We start from the raw sequence: 17,526 nt of genomic DNA on the forward strand, positions 1-17,526 counted from the left end.
GGCTTTGGATGGTTTGAGTTCGGTATTTTGATGAACATACATCCTGAAGGAGACTCTACCGGGTGCATGGGCAACTTGAGGTGTTGAGTAGAGGAAGTGCTGGAAGAAGTGAGTGAGGAGCCTTTTTGCTTGTTGGTCTTTTTGCAGGATGTGGTTGTACTGCTTCATGGACCAGGAGAAGGTGGGTGTCCATGGATGGGGCTTTGTGGCGATGGCCTGGATGCTGCGTGATGCATAGGCCATCTTTAGTCTCTCCCTTCACTACCTTTAGTACCTTTAGTACTTGGTCTCGTGTGTCGCTGGTTGAGAGTCGCCGTCAGAGCCAAGACACAACCACCACAAACGCACCAGGACACATCGCCCGGGGACTCAGCATGATTGATCTGGGCTACGAGAATGTTCTCTTGGCCAGCATCCTCACAGACAAGTTCGCCAATCCAACCCCCATCGAACAGCTCATCTCCGAGTTCGATGGCGTCACCCTACGCATCGTCACACCGGACCCCAAACAGCCGCATCTCCTGCAGCTCTCAATGGCAATGACTTGTTTTGATGTCCTTGCCGGGTATGGTGCCTTGGATGTCATGGAGCGCGAATACCCGGGTCTCAAAACAGAGACTGAACCAGGGTATGATTATACGCTACTGCTGGATCTACAACAACTACCGGAAGACCCTGATGCGCGGCAGTCTCTCATCAATAAGCTCGCTTTGATCAAGCGAAATGCACTCGCAGCGCCCTTTGAGCGGGCCTTTAGCCAGCATGAGCAGTTGGCGGCACAAAACTCAGAGACGAGCATCTCCGAGGATATGATGGTGATTCAGTACCGAGAGGAGGAAGCCATCTTCATTCAAGCGAGCAATGATCGTGTCACAGTCATCTTCTCAACGGTGTTTAGGGAAGAAACCGACCGTGTCTTTGCAAAAGTCTTTCTCCAGGAATTCTACGATGCTCGACGTCGTCCAGCTGTACAGAATGCGCCGCAGGTTCTCTTCACCATTCGTGATCCGCCCCTTGAGATTCGCAACCAAAAGGGTCTCAAGTTGAATGACAATATGGGGTATGTCACGTTTGTTCTCTTTCCACGACACTTTACAGGACATCGCAAAGACGCATGTATCAGTCATATCCAGATGTTTCGCAATACCTTGCACTTCCACATCAAGGCGAGCAAGGCGTACATGCACCAGAGGATGCGTGCGAGGGTGTCTGAGTTTCTCAAGATTTTGAACAGAGCCAAGCCGGAGCAGGTGGAGCGGGAGCGCAAGACTGCTGCTGGAAAGAGGTTCACGCAGCGATGAATAGGATAGCTACTACTAGTCTACTACTGATGCAACTGATGCTGAGTGTCTGTCCCTGTCCATGACTCCATGAATCATGATGCTTCGTTGCCAAAATTCGAAATTCAGCAACGACGAGAAAGACCCTTCCACCACATCCAACACCCTCAAGTATCTACCAGGGGAACCATGAGCCAGCAGCTCAGGCAGCAGAGCAAAGCGCCCTATGCTCATGACGATATGGATGTCGCAGACAGTGCATACGGGACACTCTCCACATCCAGCGACACTTCCGACCTCCCTATCGCCACACCCACCATGATCCCGCTATGCGCTGGCTCACACGCAACACCACAGCGCACAACAGGGACACAAGCAAAGTATAATTACGAACAGCGTGTGATTGCGCGATCATTGCAACAAGCTGCATCTGTAGCGAGGTCATTGAAGCAGCGCGCGACGCATGCCGGGTGGCCGATGCGAGTCCCGCTTGTTGCTGAGGATCACCAGCAAACCAATGGGTATGGCAAGGCTGCTCAATCAGTGGAGATGGAGCAGCGGCCTGCTGTGCGTAGAGCTGCAACGACTATTGACAGGGAAGAAGAGGTTCTGGAAGAAACGAGTCTGATGCCTCATAGTCTATCAGGACGACTACAGGTACTCCGGCCGGAAGTTATGATTCACGCACATGGAGAAAACATTATTTCAACAATGAATCCAAAAGCTGTCGGAGAAATCATGGAGAAGCAGTTCATCAAGACGTTGCAACACTTGGAAAAGCTCATTACGCGCGTGGATGATACGTCATCGAAAGTCTTGGTCACAGGAGACTTGAATGCAGGCAAGTCGACGTTCTGCAATGCGTTACTCAGGCAAACGATTCTTCCGGTTGACCAACAACCATGCACTGAAGTGTTTTGCGAAATTCTTGATTCAGTGGATAACGAAAATAAGGAGCAAGTGCACGGCGTCAAGCATGGTGTTGTCTACAACAAAGACGATGCGCTGACCTTCAACATTCTCGACTTTTCTGAGCTTGAAGCAGCCGTCTTGCAGCCTGAAGCCTATGCTTCCCTCAAAGTCTACGTCAACGACAAGCGTTCCGTGGAGACGTCTCTCCTACGCAATGGCGTTGTTGATATTTCACTGATTGATGGGCCTGGCTTGAATGCAGACTCGATGCAAACAACAGCTGTGTATGCTCGACAAGAGGAAATCGACGTTGTTGTGTTTGTTGTATCTGCAGAGAATCACTTTACCCTCTCTGCCAAGGAATTCCTCTGGAATGCAGCCAACGAAAAGGCGTTCTTGTTCATTGTTGTCAACAGATTCGATCAGATTAGAGATCAAGATCGTTGTCGTCGACAAATTCTCGAGCAAGTCGCCAAGCTTTCACCAAGGACGTTTGCGCACGCCGAAGAACTCGTTCACTTCGTGTCTGCACGTAGTGTTTCTGATGAGGATGAGGATTTTACAAACCTCGAGACACAATTGCGCAATTTCGTGCTCAACAAACGATCTCAGTCAAAATTGCTACCGGCAAAACATTTCGCAAGCAATTTTTGGCACGATGCTCGAGAGATTTGCTTATACAATCTGGCAGCTGCCGATGCAGAAAGTGTACAACTCAAAGTGGATCTCGCACAAATCGATGGTAAGCTGACACAATTGACACGAGAGCGACAACAAGCCATCGACGATGCTGTTCGGGAGAATGAAAAGATTTGCGAGCAAGTCCAGGCAAAGACACGATCGCAGATTGAAGCGGTTATGGAGACATTTGCCACATTGCAGCCCGAGGTGGCGTATGGCGGACTTTTGGATTGTGTGAGGTTTGCAGATTCATTGAGGACAATGTATCTTCAAGCCATTCAACATGCAACCATTGCTTCTGAATTACAAACGAAGCATGCGACGAGTGCTGGTGTACAGACCATTCAACAAATTGGTCTTGCGCACCTCGATCCGAGCGTGTATACACTTCGTCCATTCCATGTGGATCGCATGTTTTCTCGGAAGCGTGATGCAATGGAACGACACTTGCCAGTGACCTTGTCGCCTACTGATTTCATCGACTTGCAGCAATTCGAAGCATTGGTCGGCACGAGTAGTGTGAGTGCGGCACTTGTTCTTGTTGGTGGGAAAGCACTGGGTTGGTCGGGTCTTGTGGATTCTGGACTACGTGTGTTGCAAGTGGCTGGTATTCAACAATCGTCCAAAGTCGCAGCGACGGCTGTGTTGCTGGTATTGGGAGGATTGGGCGTTTATGCGGCTATTCGTGTTCCGCATGCACTTGTCAAGAATGTTGCAATGAAAGTAACAAAAGAAGCACAGAGACTGGAGTATGCACAAATCAATGCACAGCGTATTGCAGCGGAATGCAGGAAAGTGTTGAGTATTCCTGAGCAGGAACTCCGGTTGGCGTTTGCGAGTGTTGTTGAAGGTGAGCAACGGACCAAGAGTGATTTGATGGCGAGACTCACGGAGGCTGATGTCTCGGGTGTGTTTTACAAGGAGCATGCTGCAGTGATGATGCGTGAGGCGAAGAAGCTGGAGTTGATTGAGCTGTAGGCTGCCTGCCTCTTGTGACTTGTCCCCCTTTTTGTGTTGTAGCGAATGAAATGATGAAACCTCAAACTCTTGCTGACCACCACCACCACCATCACCGACAAGTAGCCTATCATCATGCTCTCTCGACAGACTCTCAGGCAATCAAGCCTACTATGCCACGCATGTCGTCTGACATTGCGCACCACCGTATCACACAACTGCACTTTTGCACCACGTACAGCAACAGCGACAACGACACCCGCCACACCACCATCAACAGCGAGTCTTGCACAGGGTAAGGAGACCGGGTATGCGTTACCAAGACCGTATACGCTTCCTTCACATCCGATACCGCCACGGGAAGTAGGTCATCCACACACTGATACAGCGATACCACCCACGCCGACACCCGCACCCGCAGCGGCGCCGGCGCCGAAAGTGCGTGCACGACGACCACGGAAGGCAGTCTTGACATTAACGGCGGATGCTGTTCATCGTCTCCGACAAATACAATCACAAGATGGTAAATTGATTAAAATCTCAGTCGTTGCAAAAGGGTGTGCAGGTGGTGCGTATCGTCTCGACTACCTGACGCCACCTGCTGGGAAATTCGATGAAGTGGTTGAACAGGATGGTGTCACGGTCGTGGTGGATTCACGAAGTTTGATGAAGGTGATTGGGAGTGTCATGGATTTCCAGGAAGATGTTCTCGCAAGTCGTTTTGTGTTTGAGAATCCCAATGTCGTGTCGACGTGTGGGTGTGAAGAGTCTTTTGCAACGAAGGAGGATGAAGAGCGGATACTGGGCACAGGCGGCAAGTTTTGAGAGGGGACATGCAAGTGGAATGGGGATTATACATGATGTGTATCAATTGCGTATAGCACCAGACTTTTCAATGACATCCTTGGCTTCATTGATCTTACTCGCAACGTAGGGACTGCCGCCGCGGTCTGGATGGTTGATGACCATGATCCTGCGATGCGCTTCCTTGAGCTTCTTGGATGTGATGGAGGCCTTTTCACTAGGTCATGGGTCAGCATGGACAACAAACCCTTATGAAAGGCGGTCTTACTTGATGCCGAGGATACGCGACGCCTCGAGTCTGTCCATCTTGGGCGCAAACCCGCCTTTATAGAACGCCATCGCTGCACCGCCGCCTGTTCATCAGCATGCCTGTTCGGTCAAGATGTATCTATACCTTTTTGCATGGTATACTTCTGCCATGCACGGATACCAATCTTGCCGGCTGTTGCAGCGACAGCGACACCGAGTCCTGCTGCAATAACGGAGGCCTGTTGTTAGCGCTATTCAAGCCGTCAAAGGCCGTACCATTCTTCAAGGAGCAAGCAGAGATAATGAGTAGAAGTGGACGTAGAAGTGTCGCTGGTAAAGTTGATCGAGGCGACGTCAAAAGGCGACAAAGACAAGAAGCGACATCAGCTACAGACACAAGTACAGACGCAGCAGGGACATGAGACGAGCAGAGACAGGCACAATAGGCTACTCTGCCTCGGCAGCCAGCGACCACAGATGATCCGCATAGAACCCAGCAGGTTTCTCCAGTTGAAGGACATGCACCTCTTTCCCCTTCTTACCACACACCACTGCTTGGCCATAGCCGCCATTCCCATCCTCCACCAGGCGGATCCCCAAATCCCTGTACACCGCCAAAGTCAGTGCCGGCCCTTGTTCTCCCGCCAATGCATGCGGCTCCTGTGCTACATCGTCACAACACCCCGCCAACGTCTCCGTCAACATGGCCAAACGCGAGGACAAGGTATGCGCACTCCCCTCGAGGCTGTTAATCTCCTTTGCGAGTGCGAATTTCTCTCGATCAAGGGTATTCATGACGGTGCCATGATCGCCCTCTCGTTGCCTTTCAGCGCCTGTATAGGCACCACGGGCTTGTTCGAGTTGTCGCGAGAGATCTTGGAGGATGGTGCGAGAGGCTGCTCTGCGTTGTTGGCGCTGTTGCCTGCTTTGGAGGAGTGCTTGAGAGACGCGTTGGATGGCACCGACGTCGTCTTCGATGGAGAAGTATTGTTTTGTTGTGCTGATGAGTTCCTTGTTGCCTGTGACGTCGTGGTTGTAGTCTGGCATGCTGCTGTAGCTGATAGCTACTGAGTACAGAGGATAGAGTATGGTGTCGATGCGCTTGTTTGTTGATGCAACGGACTGAAGTAGGGTTAGTGGAATAGCAGCAGTCACAAGATGAAATCTGAGCAGGATTCAGCGCAGCATCCCTCTCCCTTTCCCTCGCGAGCTTGCATCATCAGGATTCAAGTCAGGGTATGTCCGTCAGGCAAGGCATAGCAGGCCCTCTGCCATGTACAGCACAAGGGCCCTCCCACTAACGCACACTAGACCCAAACATCTAACCGCATAAAATCCAAAGCATAAAAAAATATGTCAGACAACGGTGAAGAAGTTCCCCAGGAGGAGGTTGCACAGGCTGTCGATGAAGTCGAAGTGTCTGCCGATGCACCCAAGGGCAAGATGTCTGTGGAGGATGCTCTTAAGGATGTCTTGAAGCGTGCCCTTGTCAATGACGGTCTTGCACGCGGTCTCAAGGAGTGTGCCAAGGCACTCGACCGACGACAGGCACACTTGTGTGTTCTCTGTGAGTCGTGCGATGAGGAGGCTTACACCAAGTTGATTGAGGCCTTGTGCGCTGAGCACAAGATCAACCTCATCAAGGTCGGTGACAACAAGAAGCTCGGCGAGATGGCCGGTCTCTGTGTGCTCGACCGTGAGGGTAACCCCAGAAAGGTGGTTGGCTGCTCGTGTGTCGTTGTCAAGGACTTTGGAGAGGACTCTGAGGCTCTTCAGGTCTTGCTCGAGGTATGTTCTTTCTTCTTGACGAAGCATCCACAGATGGCTAACAGATCTAGTACTTCCAGTCTCAATAGAGCACCAGTAGACGACAGTCTCACTCATAGACCACCTAAAAAGCATTTACCTTTTCCTCTCATGATCTCTCTCTTGACAATTTTCATATTTTTTAAAGTCCACGACATCATCCACGACATCGAATAATCCATTTGATGCTCTGCCATGGATGCAGACGTGCGGCCCAACCCCTCAGACAGCTAGGCTCTATCCGTCATGTTGGTGCAGATGTCTTTCCCGGCTCGTCCATCGTTCAAGCACGCGCTGAGCGACGTCGCAAAAAGGCAGATATCGAGACGAGTGAAGATCCACTCGCTGAGCCAACGACCATCAAGGCTCGTCGGAAACGACAATCAAGGGCGCTGCTTGCTTCAGTGGAAGCTATCCCTTCACCAAAAATACGGAACTTGGTGAAGGAAGTCAATGATGACCCAGATACCTCGTTGGCCATGTTGCGCAAGTATGCTTGGTCTTCTCCGACCGTCGGCAATGCGACCCTCCTCGATGCTGCCCTCCAACAAACAGAACTTGCATCTCATAAGGGCAAGCTTGTCTTGGAGATGAATCCAGGTCCGGGCGTGTTGACAGAGGCAGTTATTCGACATATGCAACCAAATCGCTACATCTGTCTTGAACCACGTCAGACTTTTCACAAGTATCTCACAAGGCTTGCACCGCAAATGTCCGCACCAAGCAATTTCCAAATTGTGAAGGAGGACGGGTATGACTGGTCGACCTACAAGACACTCGAACAAGAAGCATACCTCCCAAGAGACCAATTCTCCCATCCACGAGACGAGGTGAATCCCCATTTTGTATTCATTGCATCGCCGGCAGAGAATGCCATGGATCAATTGGTTGCACAGTGGATGGAGACATTAGGTACACACTCCTGGTTGCAGCGGTACGGTCGAGTGCGCATGCTACTCCTCGTCAATCAATCAACACGCGCACGCATGCTAGCGTCTCCGGGTTCTTCCCTTCGCACGCGCGGTACTTTTGTCCGTGAAGCCGTTTGTGAAGTCAAGGAAATTATCCATACACCGTGGATCTTGAACAAGGAGAAGAAATCGCTCAAATCACCCTGGCTACAAGATTTCAAGGATCTACCACAGACGAGTGCTTCGCTGGTGGCTACACCACAAGACTTTTTCCCAATGAGTAACATGTCTATGGTGGAACTGACACCATTTGCCAAATGCAAGATTACAGCCCCTTGGGAGACCTTTGACTATATCTGCAAAGCACTCCTCATTCATCGCACAACGCCACTATATCGTCAAATGCGTCAAATTGCTTCTGGCGCTTACAAGATTCTGGAAGACGTCTCTGATGAACTCAAACTCAAGACCCCTGCACAAATGACCGTGGAGGAGATGAACCTCGTGGCAGAGGCGTTTGAGCGATGGCCATTCCGACCGGATGTGTTGCAAACAGAAGCACCTGAACCAGGAGATACGAGGTCGGGATCAGAGTTGAGACAGTACTACCAGAACCGCATTTCTGGCGCGAGTTCGGATAAATGGGGAATGCCTGATACTTTGAAGAAGAAAAGTTCAATCTAATATAGCATTTGCATCTAGTCATTCATAATCATTTGAGCCATTTCACGTTGTTCATCCGTTTCACAGAGGAGTACCTTGTCGCCTAGCCATTGCACTCGATCAATCTTGTCTTGAGAGTGAGCGTGCAGGGAAAACCCAAGACAAGCAATCTTGTCCACGACTGCGCGTCGCAGCACATCCGACTTTTCGCCAATACCACCTGCAAAGACGAGTGCATCCACTTTACCTTCCAGCTGCACAAAGTAACCACCAATGATGGATGTCAATCGATGCACAAACAAGTCGAATGCCAGGTGACACGCTTCCGCTTCTTTCCCAGAACCTGTCATTTTCTCTGTCAAAACGCCAAAGTCAGTCGTCCCCGTCAATGCTTTCCAACCAGCTTGTTTGTTCAGTATTTCCTCTGCTTTTGATATATGCAGTGCTGATGTGCTTGTGCCTGACAATTTGCCAACATTGCTGGCATAGTGGAAGATCAGACTTGGATCGAGACTGCCTGAGCGTGTGGCGCCCGGTAGACCTTCAAGAGGCGTCAAACCCATGGTTGTATCAATAGACTTGCCTTGCTCGACGGCACAAACGGAAGCGCCAGAACCGAGATGGCAAAGGATGAGATTGACGTCGTTTCTTTTCAGTGCAGTAGCAATCGTGCGTGTCATAAAGCTGTAACTCAAACCATGGAATCCATATCGACGCAGCTTATTCTTTTCTGCAATCTCAGGATCAATCGGATACGTCGAGACGTATTTTGGGATTGTAGCATGGAATTGCGTGTCGAAACAAGCGTAACTGTGCGCATGAGACAAGAGCTCGTTGCATTTTTTGACGATTGCTAGAGCAGGTGCATTATGCAGCGGCGCAAGTTCTGTCAGATGATCCAGTATCTCGACTGTCTCTGGCGTGAGCTTCTGCGGCTCTTGAAAGTCTCCACCGTGCACGACACGATGAACAACGTGCGTGATGTCGTTCTTGTTCTTCAACTGGCTCAGTGACTCTTCAGATTCGAGCCTAGTCAGGATAGCACCAAACGCATCTTCTTGCGACTCAATTTTTTCAATCTCTTCATCTTTTGCAATAGACTTGCCATCAATGGACAGCTTGAGCTTTGCAGGCGGAGAAGTGAGGCCGCTGAGCGTCGCTTCTGCAACCTGCTTCAATTCTTGCGCATGGGTGACATAGACGGAGATCTTGACTGAACTCGAGCCAGCATTGACTGCTAGAATGAGCTTCTCTTGACTCATAGTAGCAAGGTATAGCAGCAAGACAGAGCAACCATTCTCTGAATGCTCGTGTCGGCCTTGACGAGGTAGTTCTACGCGGTTTGGCGACGTCATTCACAAAATTGCCGGCATGAAACCATCCCGGTGAAGACTCGATCGATCCGGTGGGCCACTTGATCAAAAGGCCGCGAGCTCCTCACTCCGACAATACCCTACTCATACTTCTTCCATCATGGTGGCTGAAGTCATTGATCGTCCCAACCCGGGCCCAAAGCCTTCTCAGCTGCCTGACAGTGTCAGCGACCTCGCAGTTAAGCTTCACTACCTGTCGCTCCCTGATGAAGATCTCAAGTCTTTGGACAAGTTTCGACGCGCTGCCAATTATCTGGCCACTGCTATGATTTTCTTGAAGCACAATGCTCTGCTTGAACGCGAATTGACTTTTGATGATGTGAAGCCCAGGCTTTTGGGACACTCTGGTACTGGCTTTGGTCTGACTTTGATCTACGCTCATCTCAACTACCTGCAAATCAAGACTGACGCCGACATCATCTACGTATGTGAATGCTACGTTTGTAGACATGCCGCTAATCTCAGGTTGTCGGTCCTGGCCACGGTGCACCTGCTATCCTTGCACCCCTGTGGATGGAAGGCTCTATGGGCACATTCTACCAAAAGTACGCAAAGACGAAACAAGGTGTGAGTAACCTTATTGCTGCATTTTCAGCTCCTGGTGGTCTTCCTTCCCACATCAATTCTGAAACACCGGGGGCCATTCATGAAGGTGGTGAACTTGGCTATGCTCTTTCAGTTGCATTTGGATCCGTGATGGACAGCCCAGACTTGATCACTGCTGTCGTTGTTGGAGATGGCGAAGCAGAGACGGGACCTACTGCTGGTATGAGCCAAGTCTTGCCATGATGCTTGGTGCTAACATTATAGGTGCTTGGCACGCGTGCAAGTACCTCGATCCAAAGGAATCCGGCGCTGTACTACCCATTCTTCACTGCAATGGCTTCAAGATTGCTGAGCGAACCATCTTTGGTTGTATGGACAACAAAGAACTGGCTGCACTCTTCTCCGGCTACGGCTACCAGTGTCGCGTAGTGGAGGACTATGAAAATATTGACCTTGATCTTGCTACAGCTATGAAGTGGGCTTATGACGAAATCAGGAAGATCCAAAAAGATGCTAGGAGTGGCAACGCACAGATGAAGCCTCGATGGCCCATGATTGTTTTGCGCACACCTAAAGGCGCTACAGGTCCCAAGATGTTGGACGGCGAGTTTATTGAGGGATCTTTCCACAGCCACCAAGTGCCCCTGATGAAGGCCAAGACGGACAAGTCGCAGCTGGCAGATTTACAAAAGTGGCTCGAATCTTACAAGCCACGCGAGTTGTTCACTGAAGATGGTGATGTGGTTGACGACATCAAGCGCATCATTCCAAAGGAGGACAGCAAGAAGCTTGGACAGCGTACCGAGACTTACAATGCTCACAAACCACTCAAGGTCGCTGATTGGCGATCCTATGCAGTTGATCGCGGCACCGCCGTCTCTTCAATGAAATCAATTGGTAGTCTTCTTGACCAGGTCTTGCAAGACAATCCGACCACCTTACGCCTTTTCTCGCCAGATGAGCTCACTTCAAACAAGCTCGACAAGGTATTTGAGCACACCGACCGCAACTTCCAATGGGACGAGTTCTCCTTCAATAACGGTGGCCGTGTCATCGAGATGCTGTCTGAACACACCTTGCAGGGCTTCCTGCAAGGCTATACACTGACCGGTCGTACGGGTGTCTTCCCTTCTTATGAGAGCTTCTTGGGAATTGTACACACAATGCTTGTGCAGTATTCCAAATTCCAAAAGGTGGCGCGCGAGACGACGTGGCGTGCCGACATCTCGTCACTCAACTATATCGAGACATCCACCTGGACACGACAGGAGCACAATGGTTTTAGCCACCAGAATCCTTCATTCATCGGTGCTGTTCTCAATCTGAAGCCTAATGCCGCTCGCGTGTACTTGCCTCCTGACGCCAATACGTTCTTGTCTACGTTGGCACACTGCCTGCGTAGCAAAAATTATGTCAATCTTATGGTTGGTTCGAAGCACGAAGGGCCTGTTTGGCTCTCGACTGAAGATGCAGACAAGCATTGTCAAGCCGGTGCATCAATCGTACTCTCCAACATACACAACACAATTGCTAACGTTTAGTTCAAATTTGCTTCCACGGACGAAGGCCTCGAACCTGATGTGGTGCTTGTTGGTATCGGCAGCGAGCTGACCTTTGAAGTTATCTCCGCCGCAAGCATCCTGCGACGCATCTGCCCAGCACTGCGTGTCCGTGTCGTCAACGTCACTGATTTGATGATTCTCGGCCGCAATGGTCACCCCCACAGCCTGTCGCAAGAGGACTTTGCATCGCTCTTTACGAAGGACAAGCCAGTTTACTGGAACTACCACGGCTATTCACAAGAGATTCAAGGCTTATTGTTTGGCAGGCCCAATGCAGACCGCTTCACCGTCGGGTCGTACATGGAAGAAAGCACGACGACGACGGCTCTCCATGTGTTGATGCTGAACTGTGTATCTCGCTTCCATGTGATGCAACATGCCATTGTCGGTGGAGGAAAATCCAATCCAAAGGTCGCATTGGAACAAACTCTGTTGCTTGGACAAATCAGGCACTGGATGTCCAAGACGGAGAAGTACATTTATGAACATGGAGAAGACCCAGAGAGTGCATTTGATGTGCCTACTTTCGAGGGATCTGAGAACTTTTCGTCCAAAGCACTCAACTCGCTGAAGGCAGACGAGAAGCAGGAGAAGAAGACCAAGGGTGGACAGGATGGCTTCTTTGTCAATTGATTGATGCAAATGATGAATATGACGCATATTTAGACGTATAGATAACCAGATAGCTTAACAGTATTGATTTCTTGCTTGACATTTAAGCTCATGATCTTCAGGGGACTGCACACAGAATGTCCTGCTACAACACTTTGTCGAAGCTGTCAAGACTCGATTGCGCTGCACACACCTCTCTGTCAATGTGCATGGCCTCTACTGTATTAAATCTATTGAAGAACCACTCCCTATCACCGCTCCTTTCTGGGTGCATGGATTGAGCGATGAAGAGATTCTATTCCCACTCAATCGTGGCAGGCGGCTTTTGCGAAATATCATAGACGCACCTATTGACGCCTTGCACCTCGTTGAGGATACGAGACGACACCCGCTTCAAGAACTTCGCCTCAAACTCAAACCAATCGCAAGTCATGAAATCTGATGTCTCGACCGCCCGCAATGCAATCACTTGTTCATATGTTCGTTTATCGCCAGCAACACCGACTGCTTTGACAGGGAGAAGTGCCGCGTATGCTTGTGAGATTTGATCATAGAGGCCAGCCGCGCGAATCTCATCAATGAAAATTTTGTCCGCGTGACGAGCAATACGTGTCTGCTCTGGTGTGATTTCACCAAGAATCCGGATGGCAATACCGGGGCCTGGGAAGGGATGACGTCCTACAAGCTCTGCGGAGATGCCGAGCTCGCGACCCATCTTGCGGACTTCATCTTTGAAAAGCTCGCGCAAGGGCTCAATCAGCTTGAGCTTCATGTCCTTGAGAAGACCGCCGACGTTGTGGTGGGTCTTGATGGTTTGTGAGGGTCCCTTGAAGGAGATACTTTCAATGACATCTGGGTAGAGTGTGCCTTGCAACAGATATTCAATCTTACCACCCGACTTGCCATCAATCTCGTGTGCAACCTTCTCAAATACCCGAATGAATTGGTTACCGATAATCTTTCGCTTTTGTTCCGGGTCGGTAACGCCCTTTAGGAGAGAGAGAAAGACTTCTGATGCGTCCTCCACGCGAAGGTTGATACCAAGATCCTCAGTGAGTGTCTTTTTGACCTGCTTCGCTTCATCGAGTCGCAATAGACCATTGTCGACGAGCACGGCGTGAAAACGGTCTCCAATTGCTTCATGCATGAGCTTTGCAGCGACAGTGGAATCGACGCCACCAGAGACAGCGCCAATCACTTCACCCTTTCCCCCAACGAGTTCCCGAATGCGTTGAATCTCAATCTTGGCAAACTTGGTCATACTCCAGTCTGCTTTGCATCCACAAACACCTTTTGCAAAATTCTCAATGATGGCGATACCATTGGGTGTGTGCGTGACTTCTGGGTGGAACTGAATGCCATACATCAGCTTCTCGGAGTGTGCGATGGCCGCAAACGGTGCACTGGTCGTTGTCGCCACCACTTCAAAGCCCGGTGGCAGACTAGAGAGCTTATCACCATGCGACATCCAGACCTCCATCTCATCACCCATGTTATCAAACAGGCGCGTCAACTCAGGCCGTTCGCGCGAGTGCTGCAAGTTGAGCGTTGCACGTCCGTATTCACGGTGTGTACCTGCTGCGACGCCTTTGCCATTGTGCCATGCGAGCTCCTGTAGACCGTAGCAAATGCCGAGAATGGGCAGGCCAAGATCAAAGACCGCTGATTCGACATGCGGCGATCCTTCTTCGTAGACAGAGTACGGGCCGCCTGAGAAGATCAGACCTTTAGGGTTCAATGCTTTGATTTCGCTGAGGGAAGCTGTGCATGGCAGCATCTCTGAGTAGATGCCAAGATCACGCAGCCGCCTGGTAATCAGATGAGTATACTGCGATCCTGCGAATAGTCAGCGCATGTCCACTTCTGCAGTGTCGCCTTACCAAAGTCGAGGATGAGAACTGTGTCGAACTGAGCAGGCACGACGCCAGGCCCACTGCCTGCTGAGGGAACTTGAGCTGGATCTGCCATGATATAGGGTGTCTACTTGTATGTAGCTTGTTCAATAAATTTCTCGCCCGGGACTTGATTTTCTGGCGAACACTTCAAGAGCCAAAACGCGACCACACCTACGACCGACTGGGCACGCAAAGACATTGAGCGCGCGTGTGGTCAGCATTCACAGCAGCTCTGGCGGAGTGTAGCAAGACGTATCTGCTTCCATGTCGCAAGCGCGACCATACAATGGGGTGCCTGAGGATAAATCAGATCTACAGGTCGTCGTAGATGGCATCACAGACTTTGGTCAGCGCGTCACGTCCACTGCATCAGCTTGGATCAATCCATCATCGACCATTGTTAAAGATATCACTCCGCATCTCAAGCGGCCATCTTTTCAAAAGCGATTGCTATCGAGCACGTCGCCGTCCGAGCTTCTGCGCACCAACCTGTCGCCTAGCGAGATTTCCTACCGTCAAATCACATACCTTTCGGAGGAAATGCTTCGTGATATACCTGAAGATGACGGATCGCAGTCCATTTCCTTATTTCAAGGATTCGAAGCATCTCTGCCAGATACGCCGCGGAAATCGCTTGAACGCAAACGCATCTCTCATCACAGCCATCGCCGGTCTTCCTCCATTCAAGGTCGGTCGTCCTCAGTCAATGGCAGAATCAGACAATCGAGGACGCCGGATTCTGCAAAGTGGGAGAAGGAGAGAGACCTGACGAACCACAAGCTCGAGGTGCTAGGTGTGCGGAAAGCACTCGCGTCCCAGGAAATCAAGGAGATTGACGGCAAACTTGCGAAGCTGAACAGCATGCGCTCAGAACTCATCGCCAAGCTTGAACAATTCGAGATTATGGAGGCGGAGACTGTGGATGAGTTGCAAGATATTGAGACAAAACTCGAGGAGGCCAAAGAGGTGGAGGAGCTCGCTGAGGTTGCGACACCAAACGGCGTCTTGACTCCGCCGTCCGTCATTGAGGAGGAGGCTGATTTTCTCTCACAATCAACATATGGTTCACTATCGAGTCACTCCGCTAAACAGCAACGCAAGCGGAAAGCCGCTCGCCGACGCTCATCACCGCTCTTGCACCAGCATTTTGAATCAGGGGCGCTGATCAAGGCAATGCCCGCTCATGCAGACATTATCACTGCGCTTGACTTTGACTATCCCATGGGAACCATGGTCACCGCTTCAGTCGACGATACTGTCCGCGTATGGAATCTAGCGACTGGCCGATGCCAAGGTCTACTCGAGGGACATATCGCCTCAGTTCGTTGCTTACAGCTTGAAGATACGCTTGTTGCTACCGGCTCTGCAGATGCCAGAATCAAGCTTTGGGATCTAGGGCAATCCGATCAGTACGCGGCAGTACCGCCATCTGCTGTTTCAAAACTCATCAACAAAAATCGAAATGAGAGTGCAGATGATTTGAGCCAGACTGCGACTGCAGGCGGTCGAAGCAGTCGGCAGTCCAATACAGATTCAACACAATCGGTCGATTGTTGCGTATACACGTTTGATGCACATGTCGGCGATGTCAGTGCTTTGCATTTCATCGGTAGTACGCTCGTGAGTGGATCTTCTGATCGAACTATTCGGCAATGGGATATGAATACGGGCAAGCTCCTCCAAACTATGGACATCCTCGCATACTCACCGCGCACCACATTCACCGTAGATCAAGCAGCCTCGCCTCCAGCAGATTTTGTTGGCGCATTGCAGTGCTTCGAACAAGGACTTGCAGCTGGTACTGCAGACGGTATGGTCCGCTTTTGGGATTTGAGAACAGGGCAAGTGGCAAGGGAATTACAAGGTCATACGGGTCCTGTGACGTGTCTTCAATTCGACGACATCCATCTTGTGAGTGGTAGTTTGGATCGAAGTGTGCGGATATGGGATTTACGCACAGGAACGATTCATGATGCGTATGCGTATGAAAAGGGCATTCAAGATTTGTGCTTTGATCGGCGCAAGATTGTCACTGCGGCTGGTGAACGCACTGCACGGGTGTACGATCGAGTGGAAGGCCGGCATTGGCCTTGTGGTGAAGAGGATCCAAATGACTCCGTCGTTTCTGTTGTCAGATTCAAGGAATCGACTTTGCTGGGTGGACGCAGTGATGGCACAGTCTCCATCTGGTCGCTATAGAGCATGGAAGCATCAAGTTTGTAATGACACGAGATACGAGTATGAAATTGCCAACGCTAATAGAGACATTGAAAAGAAAGAGACTAGTCGACAGAGGAAGCAGAGTCTTGAGCATTGGAACCTCTGCCGAGGGCTGCATCGTGGGACCGTTGCACGAGGAACAACCGCCTTCGCTCATCCCTATCCAAGTCTCGCGCAAGCCGTCTGCTTTCCGCCAGATCGCGCGCTGTGATGAGATGTGCCTTTTCCGCGCGTTCATTGATCTCTGCACTCGCTCGACCAAGGCGATACGCCTGGACGACAGCACCAATGGCACTGAGAAAGACAAGAAAGCCAATCATGTTGGCATTGGACGTGATGCGTACATCTTCACCTTTGTGTGCACTTGTACCGTGGCTGTAGTAAAAGCCATCCCAAGGGCCAGTTTCTTCGTGCGTGGTTCGTCTGTTGTACCTGTTGAAACGAGATCCCATCGTGTGGCCTGCATAGATACGCCCATCACCATTCCTGTATATGCCTCCCGTCGTGCTTCCCGATCCTGGCCGAGACCAACCCAGCCCGTAATGATCAAAGGCATGCCTCTTATTCGCATCCAACAGTAACGTATTGGCTGCAACAATCTTGCGAAAGCGTTCATTCGCCAAGGCCATGGCTTCAGCTGGTTCCTTGCTATCGAGCTTGTCTGGATGATAAAGCTTGACGAGCTCATAGTAGCGCTGCTTCACCTCCCGCGTCGACGCCGTCCTTTCAATGTGGAATATTTCGTATGGCGATGGAGTAGGTGTAGAGGGCCATGCAAGGCTTGAAGCGCGAGCATGCGCAGAAGCGTACAGACATCGTGTGATACGCATATTGAAGGTTGCCTATTGATACTCAAGAAGGCAGAAGCGATCGCATACACTCATATACTGTTCGCCGAGTCGCGTCTTGATGTTAAATGCCGCGTTTCAAGACCGTCGAGCAGCCTTACATGAGAAGCAAAGAGCAATGAGGTCGAGCTCTGCGTCAATTTGGGAGATCTGGTCGACGATGACATAAGCGTCATGGGCGGAGCTCCCCAGATTTTAACAGCGCAA

The 17,526-nt window shown here is 50.6% G+C and overlaps 13 protein-coding genes across 13 annotated transcripts; 7 read left to right on the forward strand and 6 right to left on the reverse strand.

The window, feature by feature from the left end:
* Positions 1 to 76: 76 nt before the first annotated feature.
* Positions 77 to 1,356, forward strand: BCR37DRAFT_377319 (Arp2/3 complex, 34 kd subunit p34-Arc-domain-containing protein). Its single transcript, XM_040868786.1, has one exon. The coding sequence runs from the start codon at positions 192 to 194 to the stop codon at positions 1,299 to 1,301; it is 1,110 nt and encodes a 369-aa protein (XP_040727109.1). The 5' UTR covers positions 77 to 191; the 3' UTR covers positions 1,302 to 1,356.
* Positions 1,357 to 1,955: 599 nt separating this feature from the next.
* BCR37DRAFT_344505 (P-loop containing nucleoside triphosphate hydrolase protein) lies at positions 1,956 to 3,851 on the forward strand (the record flags this gene model as incomplete). The annotated part of the gene is made up of 1 exon (XM_040867567.1): positions 1,956 to 3,851. One exon carries the CDS (start codon positions 1,956 to 1,958, stop codon positions 3,849 to 3,851), a length of 1,896 nt encoding a protein of 631 aa, XP_040727110.1.
* A 66-nt stretch (positions 3,852 to 3,917) lies between these two features.
* On the reverse strand, positions 3,918 to 4,749 carry BCR37DRAFT_244421 (uncharacterized protein). Its single transcript, XM_040866583.1, has one exon. The coding sequence runs from the start codon at positions 4,303 to 4,305 to the stop codon at positions 3,985 to 3,987; it is 321 nt and encodes a 106-aa protein (XP_040727111.1). The 5' UTR covers positions 4,306 to 4,749; the 3' UTR covers positions 3,918 to 3,984.
* BCR37DRAFT_331325 (uncharacterized protein) lies at positions 4,308 to 4,610 on the forward strand (the record flags this gene model as incomplete). The annotated part of the gene is made up of 1 exon (XM_040867020.1): positions 4,308 to 4,610. A coding segment is annotated over one exon (303 nt), but the record flags the coding sequence as incomplete, so codon positions are not given.
* Positions 4,658 to 5,225, reverse strand: BCR37DRAFT_377321 (uncharacterized protein). Its single transcript, XM_040868787.1, has 4 exons — positions 5,160 to 5,225; positions 5,029 to 5,122; positions 4,903 to 4,987; positions 4,658 to 4,851 (listed from the first exon to the last, which is right to left on the reverse strand). Exons 1-4 carry the CDS (start codon positions 5,160 to 5,162, stop codon positions 4,698 to 4,700), a joined length of 336 nt encoding a protein of 111 aa, XP_040727113.1. The 5' UTR covers positions 5,163 to 5,225; the 3' UTR covers positions 4,658 to 4,697.
* A 35-nt stretch (positions 5,226 to 5,260) lies between these two features.
* BCR37DRAFT_377325 (uncharacterized protein) lies at positions 5,261 to 5,970 on the reverse strand. The gene has a single exon (XM_040868788.1). It carries the CDS (start codon positions 5,928 to 5,930, stop codon positions 5,331 to 5,333), a length of 600 nt encoding a protein of 199 aa, XP_040727114.1. The 5' UTR covers positions 5,931 to 5,970; the 3' UTR covers positions 5,261 to 5,330.
* Positions 5,971 to 6,080: 110 nt separating this feature from the next.
* BCR37DRAFT_409449 (40S ribosomal protein-like protein S12) lies at positions 6,081 to 6,739 on the forward strand (the record flags this gene model as incomplete). The annotated part of the gene is made up of 2 exons (XM_040872154.1): positions 6,081 to 6,671; positions 6,722 to 6,739. Exons 1-2 carry the CDS (start codon positions 6,237 to 6,239, stop codon positions 6,737 to 6,739), a joined length of 453 nt encoding a protein of 150 aa, XP_040727115.1. The 5' UTR covers positions 6,081 to 6,236.
* Positions 6,740 to 6,844: 105 nt separating this feature from the next.
* On the forward strand, positions 6,845 to 8,324 carry BCR37DRAFT_377328 (S-adenosyl-L-methionine-dependent methyltransferase). Its single transcript, XM_040868789.1, has one exon. The coding sequence runs from the start codon at positions 6,875 to 6,877 to the stop codon at positions 8,282 to 8,284; it is 1,410 nt and encodes a 469-aa protein (XP_040727116.1). The 5' UTR covers positions 6,845 to 6,874; the 3' UTR covers positions 8,285 to 8,324.
* Positions 8,299 to 9,525, reverse strand: BCR37DRAFT_386033 (acetate kinase; the record flags this gene model as incomplete). Its single annotated transcript, XM_040870407.1, has 1 exon — positions 8,299 to 9,525. One exon carries the CDS (start codon positions 9,523 to 9,525, stop codon positions 8,299 to 8,301), a length of 1,227 nt encoding a protein of 408 aa, XP_040727117.1.
* A 194-nt stretch (positions 9,526 to 9,719) lies between these two features.
* Positions 9,720 to 12,458, forward strand: BCR37DRAFT_377332 (putative D-xylulose 5-phosphate/D-fructose 6-phosphate phosphoketolase). The gene is made up of 4 exons (XM_040868790.1): positions 9,720 to 10,060; positions 10,102 to 10,402; positions 10,447 to 11,684; positions 11,724 to 12,458. Exons 1-4 carry the CDS (start codon positions 9,737 to 9,739, stop codon positions 12,375 to 12,377), a joined length of 2,517 nt encoding a protein of 838 aa, XP_040727118.1. The 5' UTR covers positions 9,720 to 9,736; the 3' UTR covers positions 12,378 to 12,458.
* Positions 12,459 to 12,651: 193 nt separating this feature from the next.
* On the reverse strand, positions 12,652 to 14,324 carry BCR37DRAFT_344818 (uncharacterized protein; the record flags this gene model as incomplete). Its single annotated transcript, XM_040867586.1, has 2 exons — positions 12,652 to 14,192; positions 14,237 to 14,324. 2 exons carry the CDS (start codon positions 14,322 to 14,324, stop codon positions 12,652 to 12,654), a joined length of 1,629 nt encoding a protein of 542 aa, XP_040727119.1.
* Positions 14,325 to 14,401: 77 nt separating this feature from the next.
* BCR37DRAFT_377335 (WD40-repeat-containing domain protein) lies at positions 14,402 to 16,571 on the forward strand. The gene has a single exon (XM_040868791.1). It carries the CDS (start codon positions 14,516 to 14,518, stop codon positions 16,448 to 16,450), a length of 1,935 nt encoding a protein of 644 aa, XP_040727120.1. The 5' UTR covers positions 14,402 to 14,515; the 3' UTR covers positions 16,451 to 16,571.
* BCR37DRAFT_377336 (DnaJ domain-containing protein) lies at positions 16,082 to 17,471 on the reverse strand. The gene has a single exon (XM_040868792.1). The coding sequence runs from the start codon at positions 17,299 to 17,301 to the stop codon at positions 16,534 to 16,536; it is 768 nt and encodes a 255-aa protein (XP_040727121.1). The 5' UTR covers positions 17,302 to 17,471; the 3' UTR covers positions 16,082 to 16,533.
* Between the last annotated feature and the right edge of the window lie 55 nt (positions 17,472 to 17,526).

Source organism: Protomyces lactucae-debilis (assembly GCF_002105105.1).
Source record: "Protomyces lactucae-debilis strain 12-1054 chromosome Unknown BCR37scaffold_4, whole genome shotgun sequence".
Taxonomy (NCBI): Eukaryota; Fungi; Ascomycota; class Taphrinomycetes; order Taphrinales; family Protomycetaceae; genus Protomyces; species Protomyces lactucae-debilis.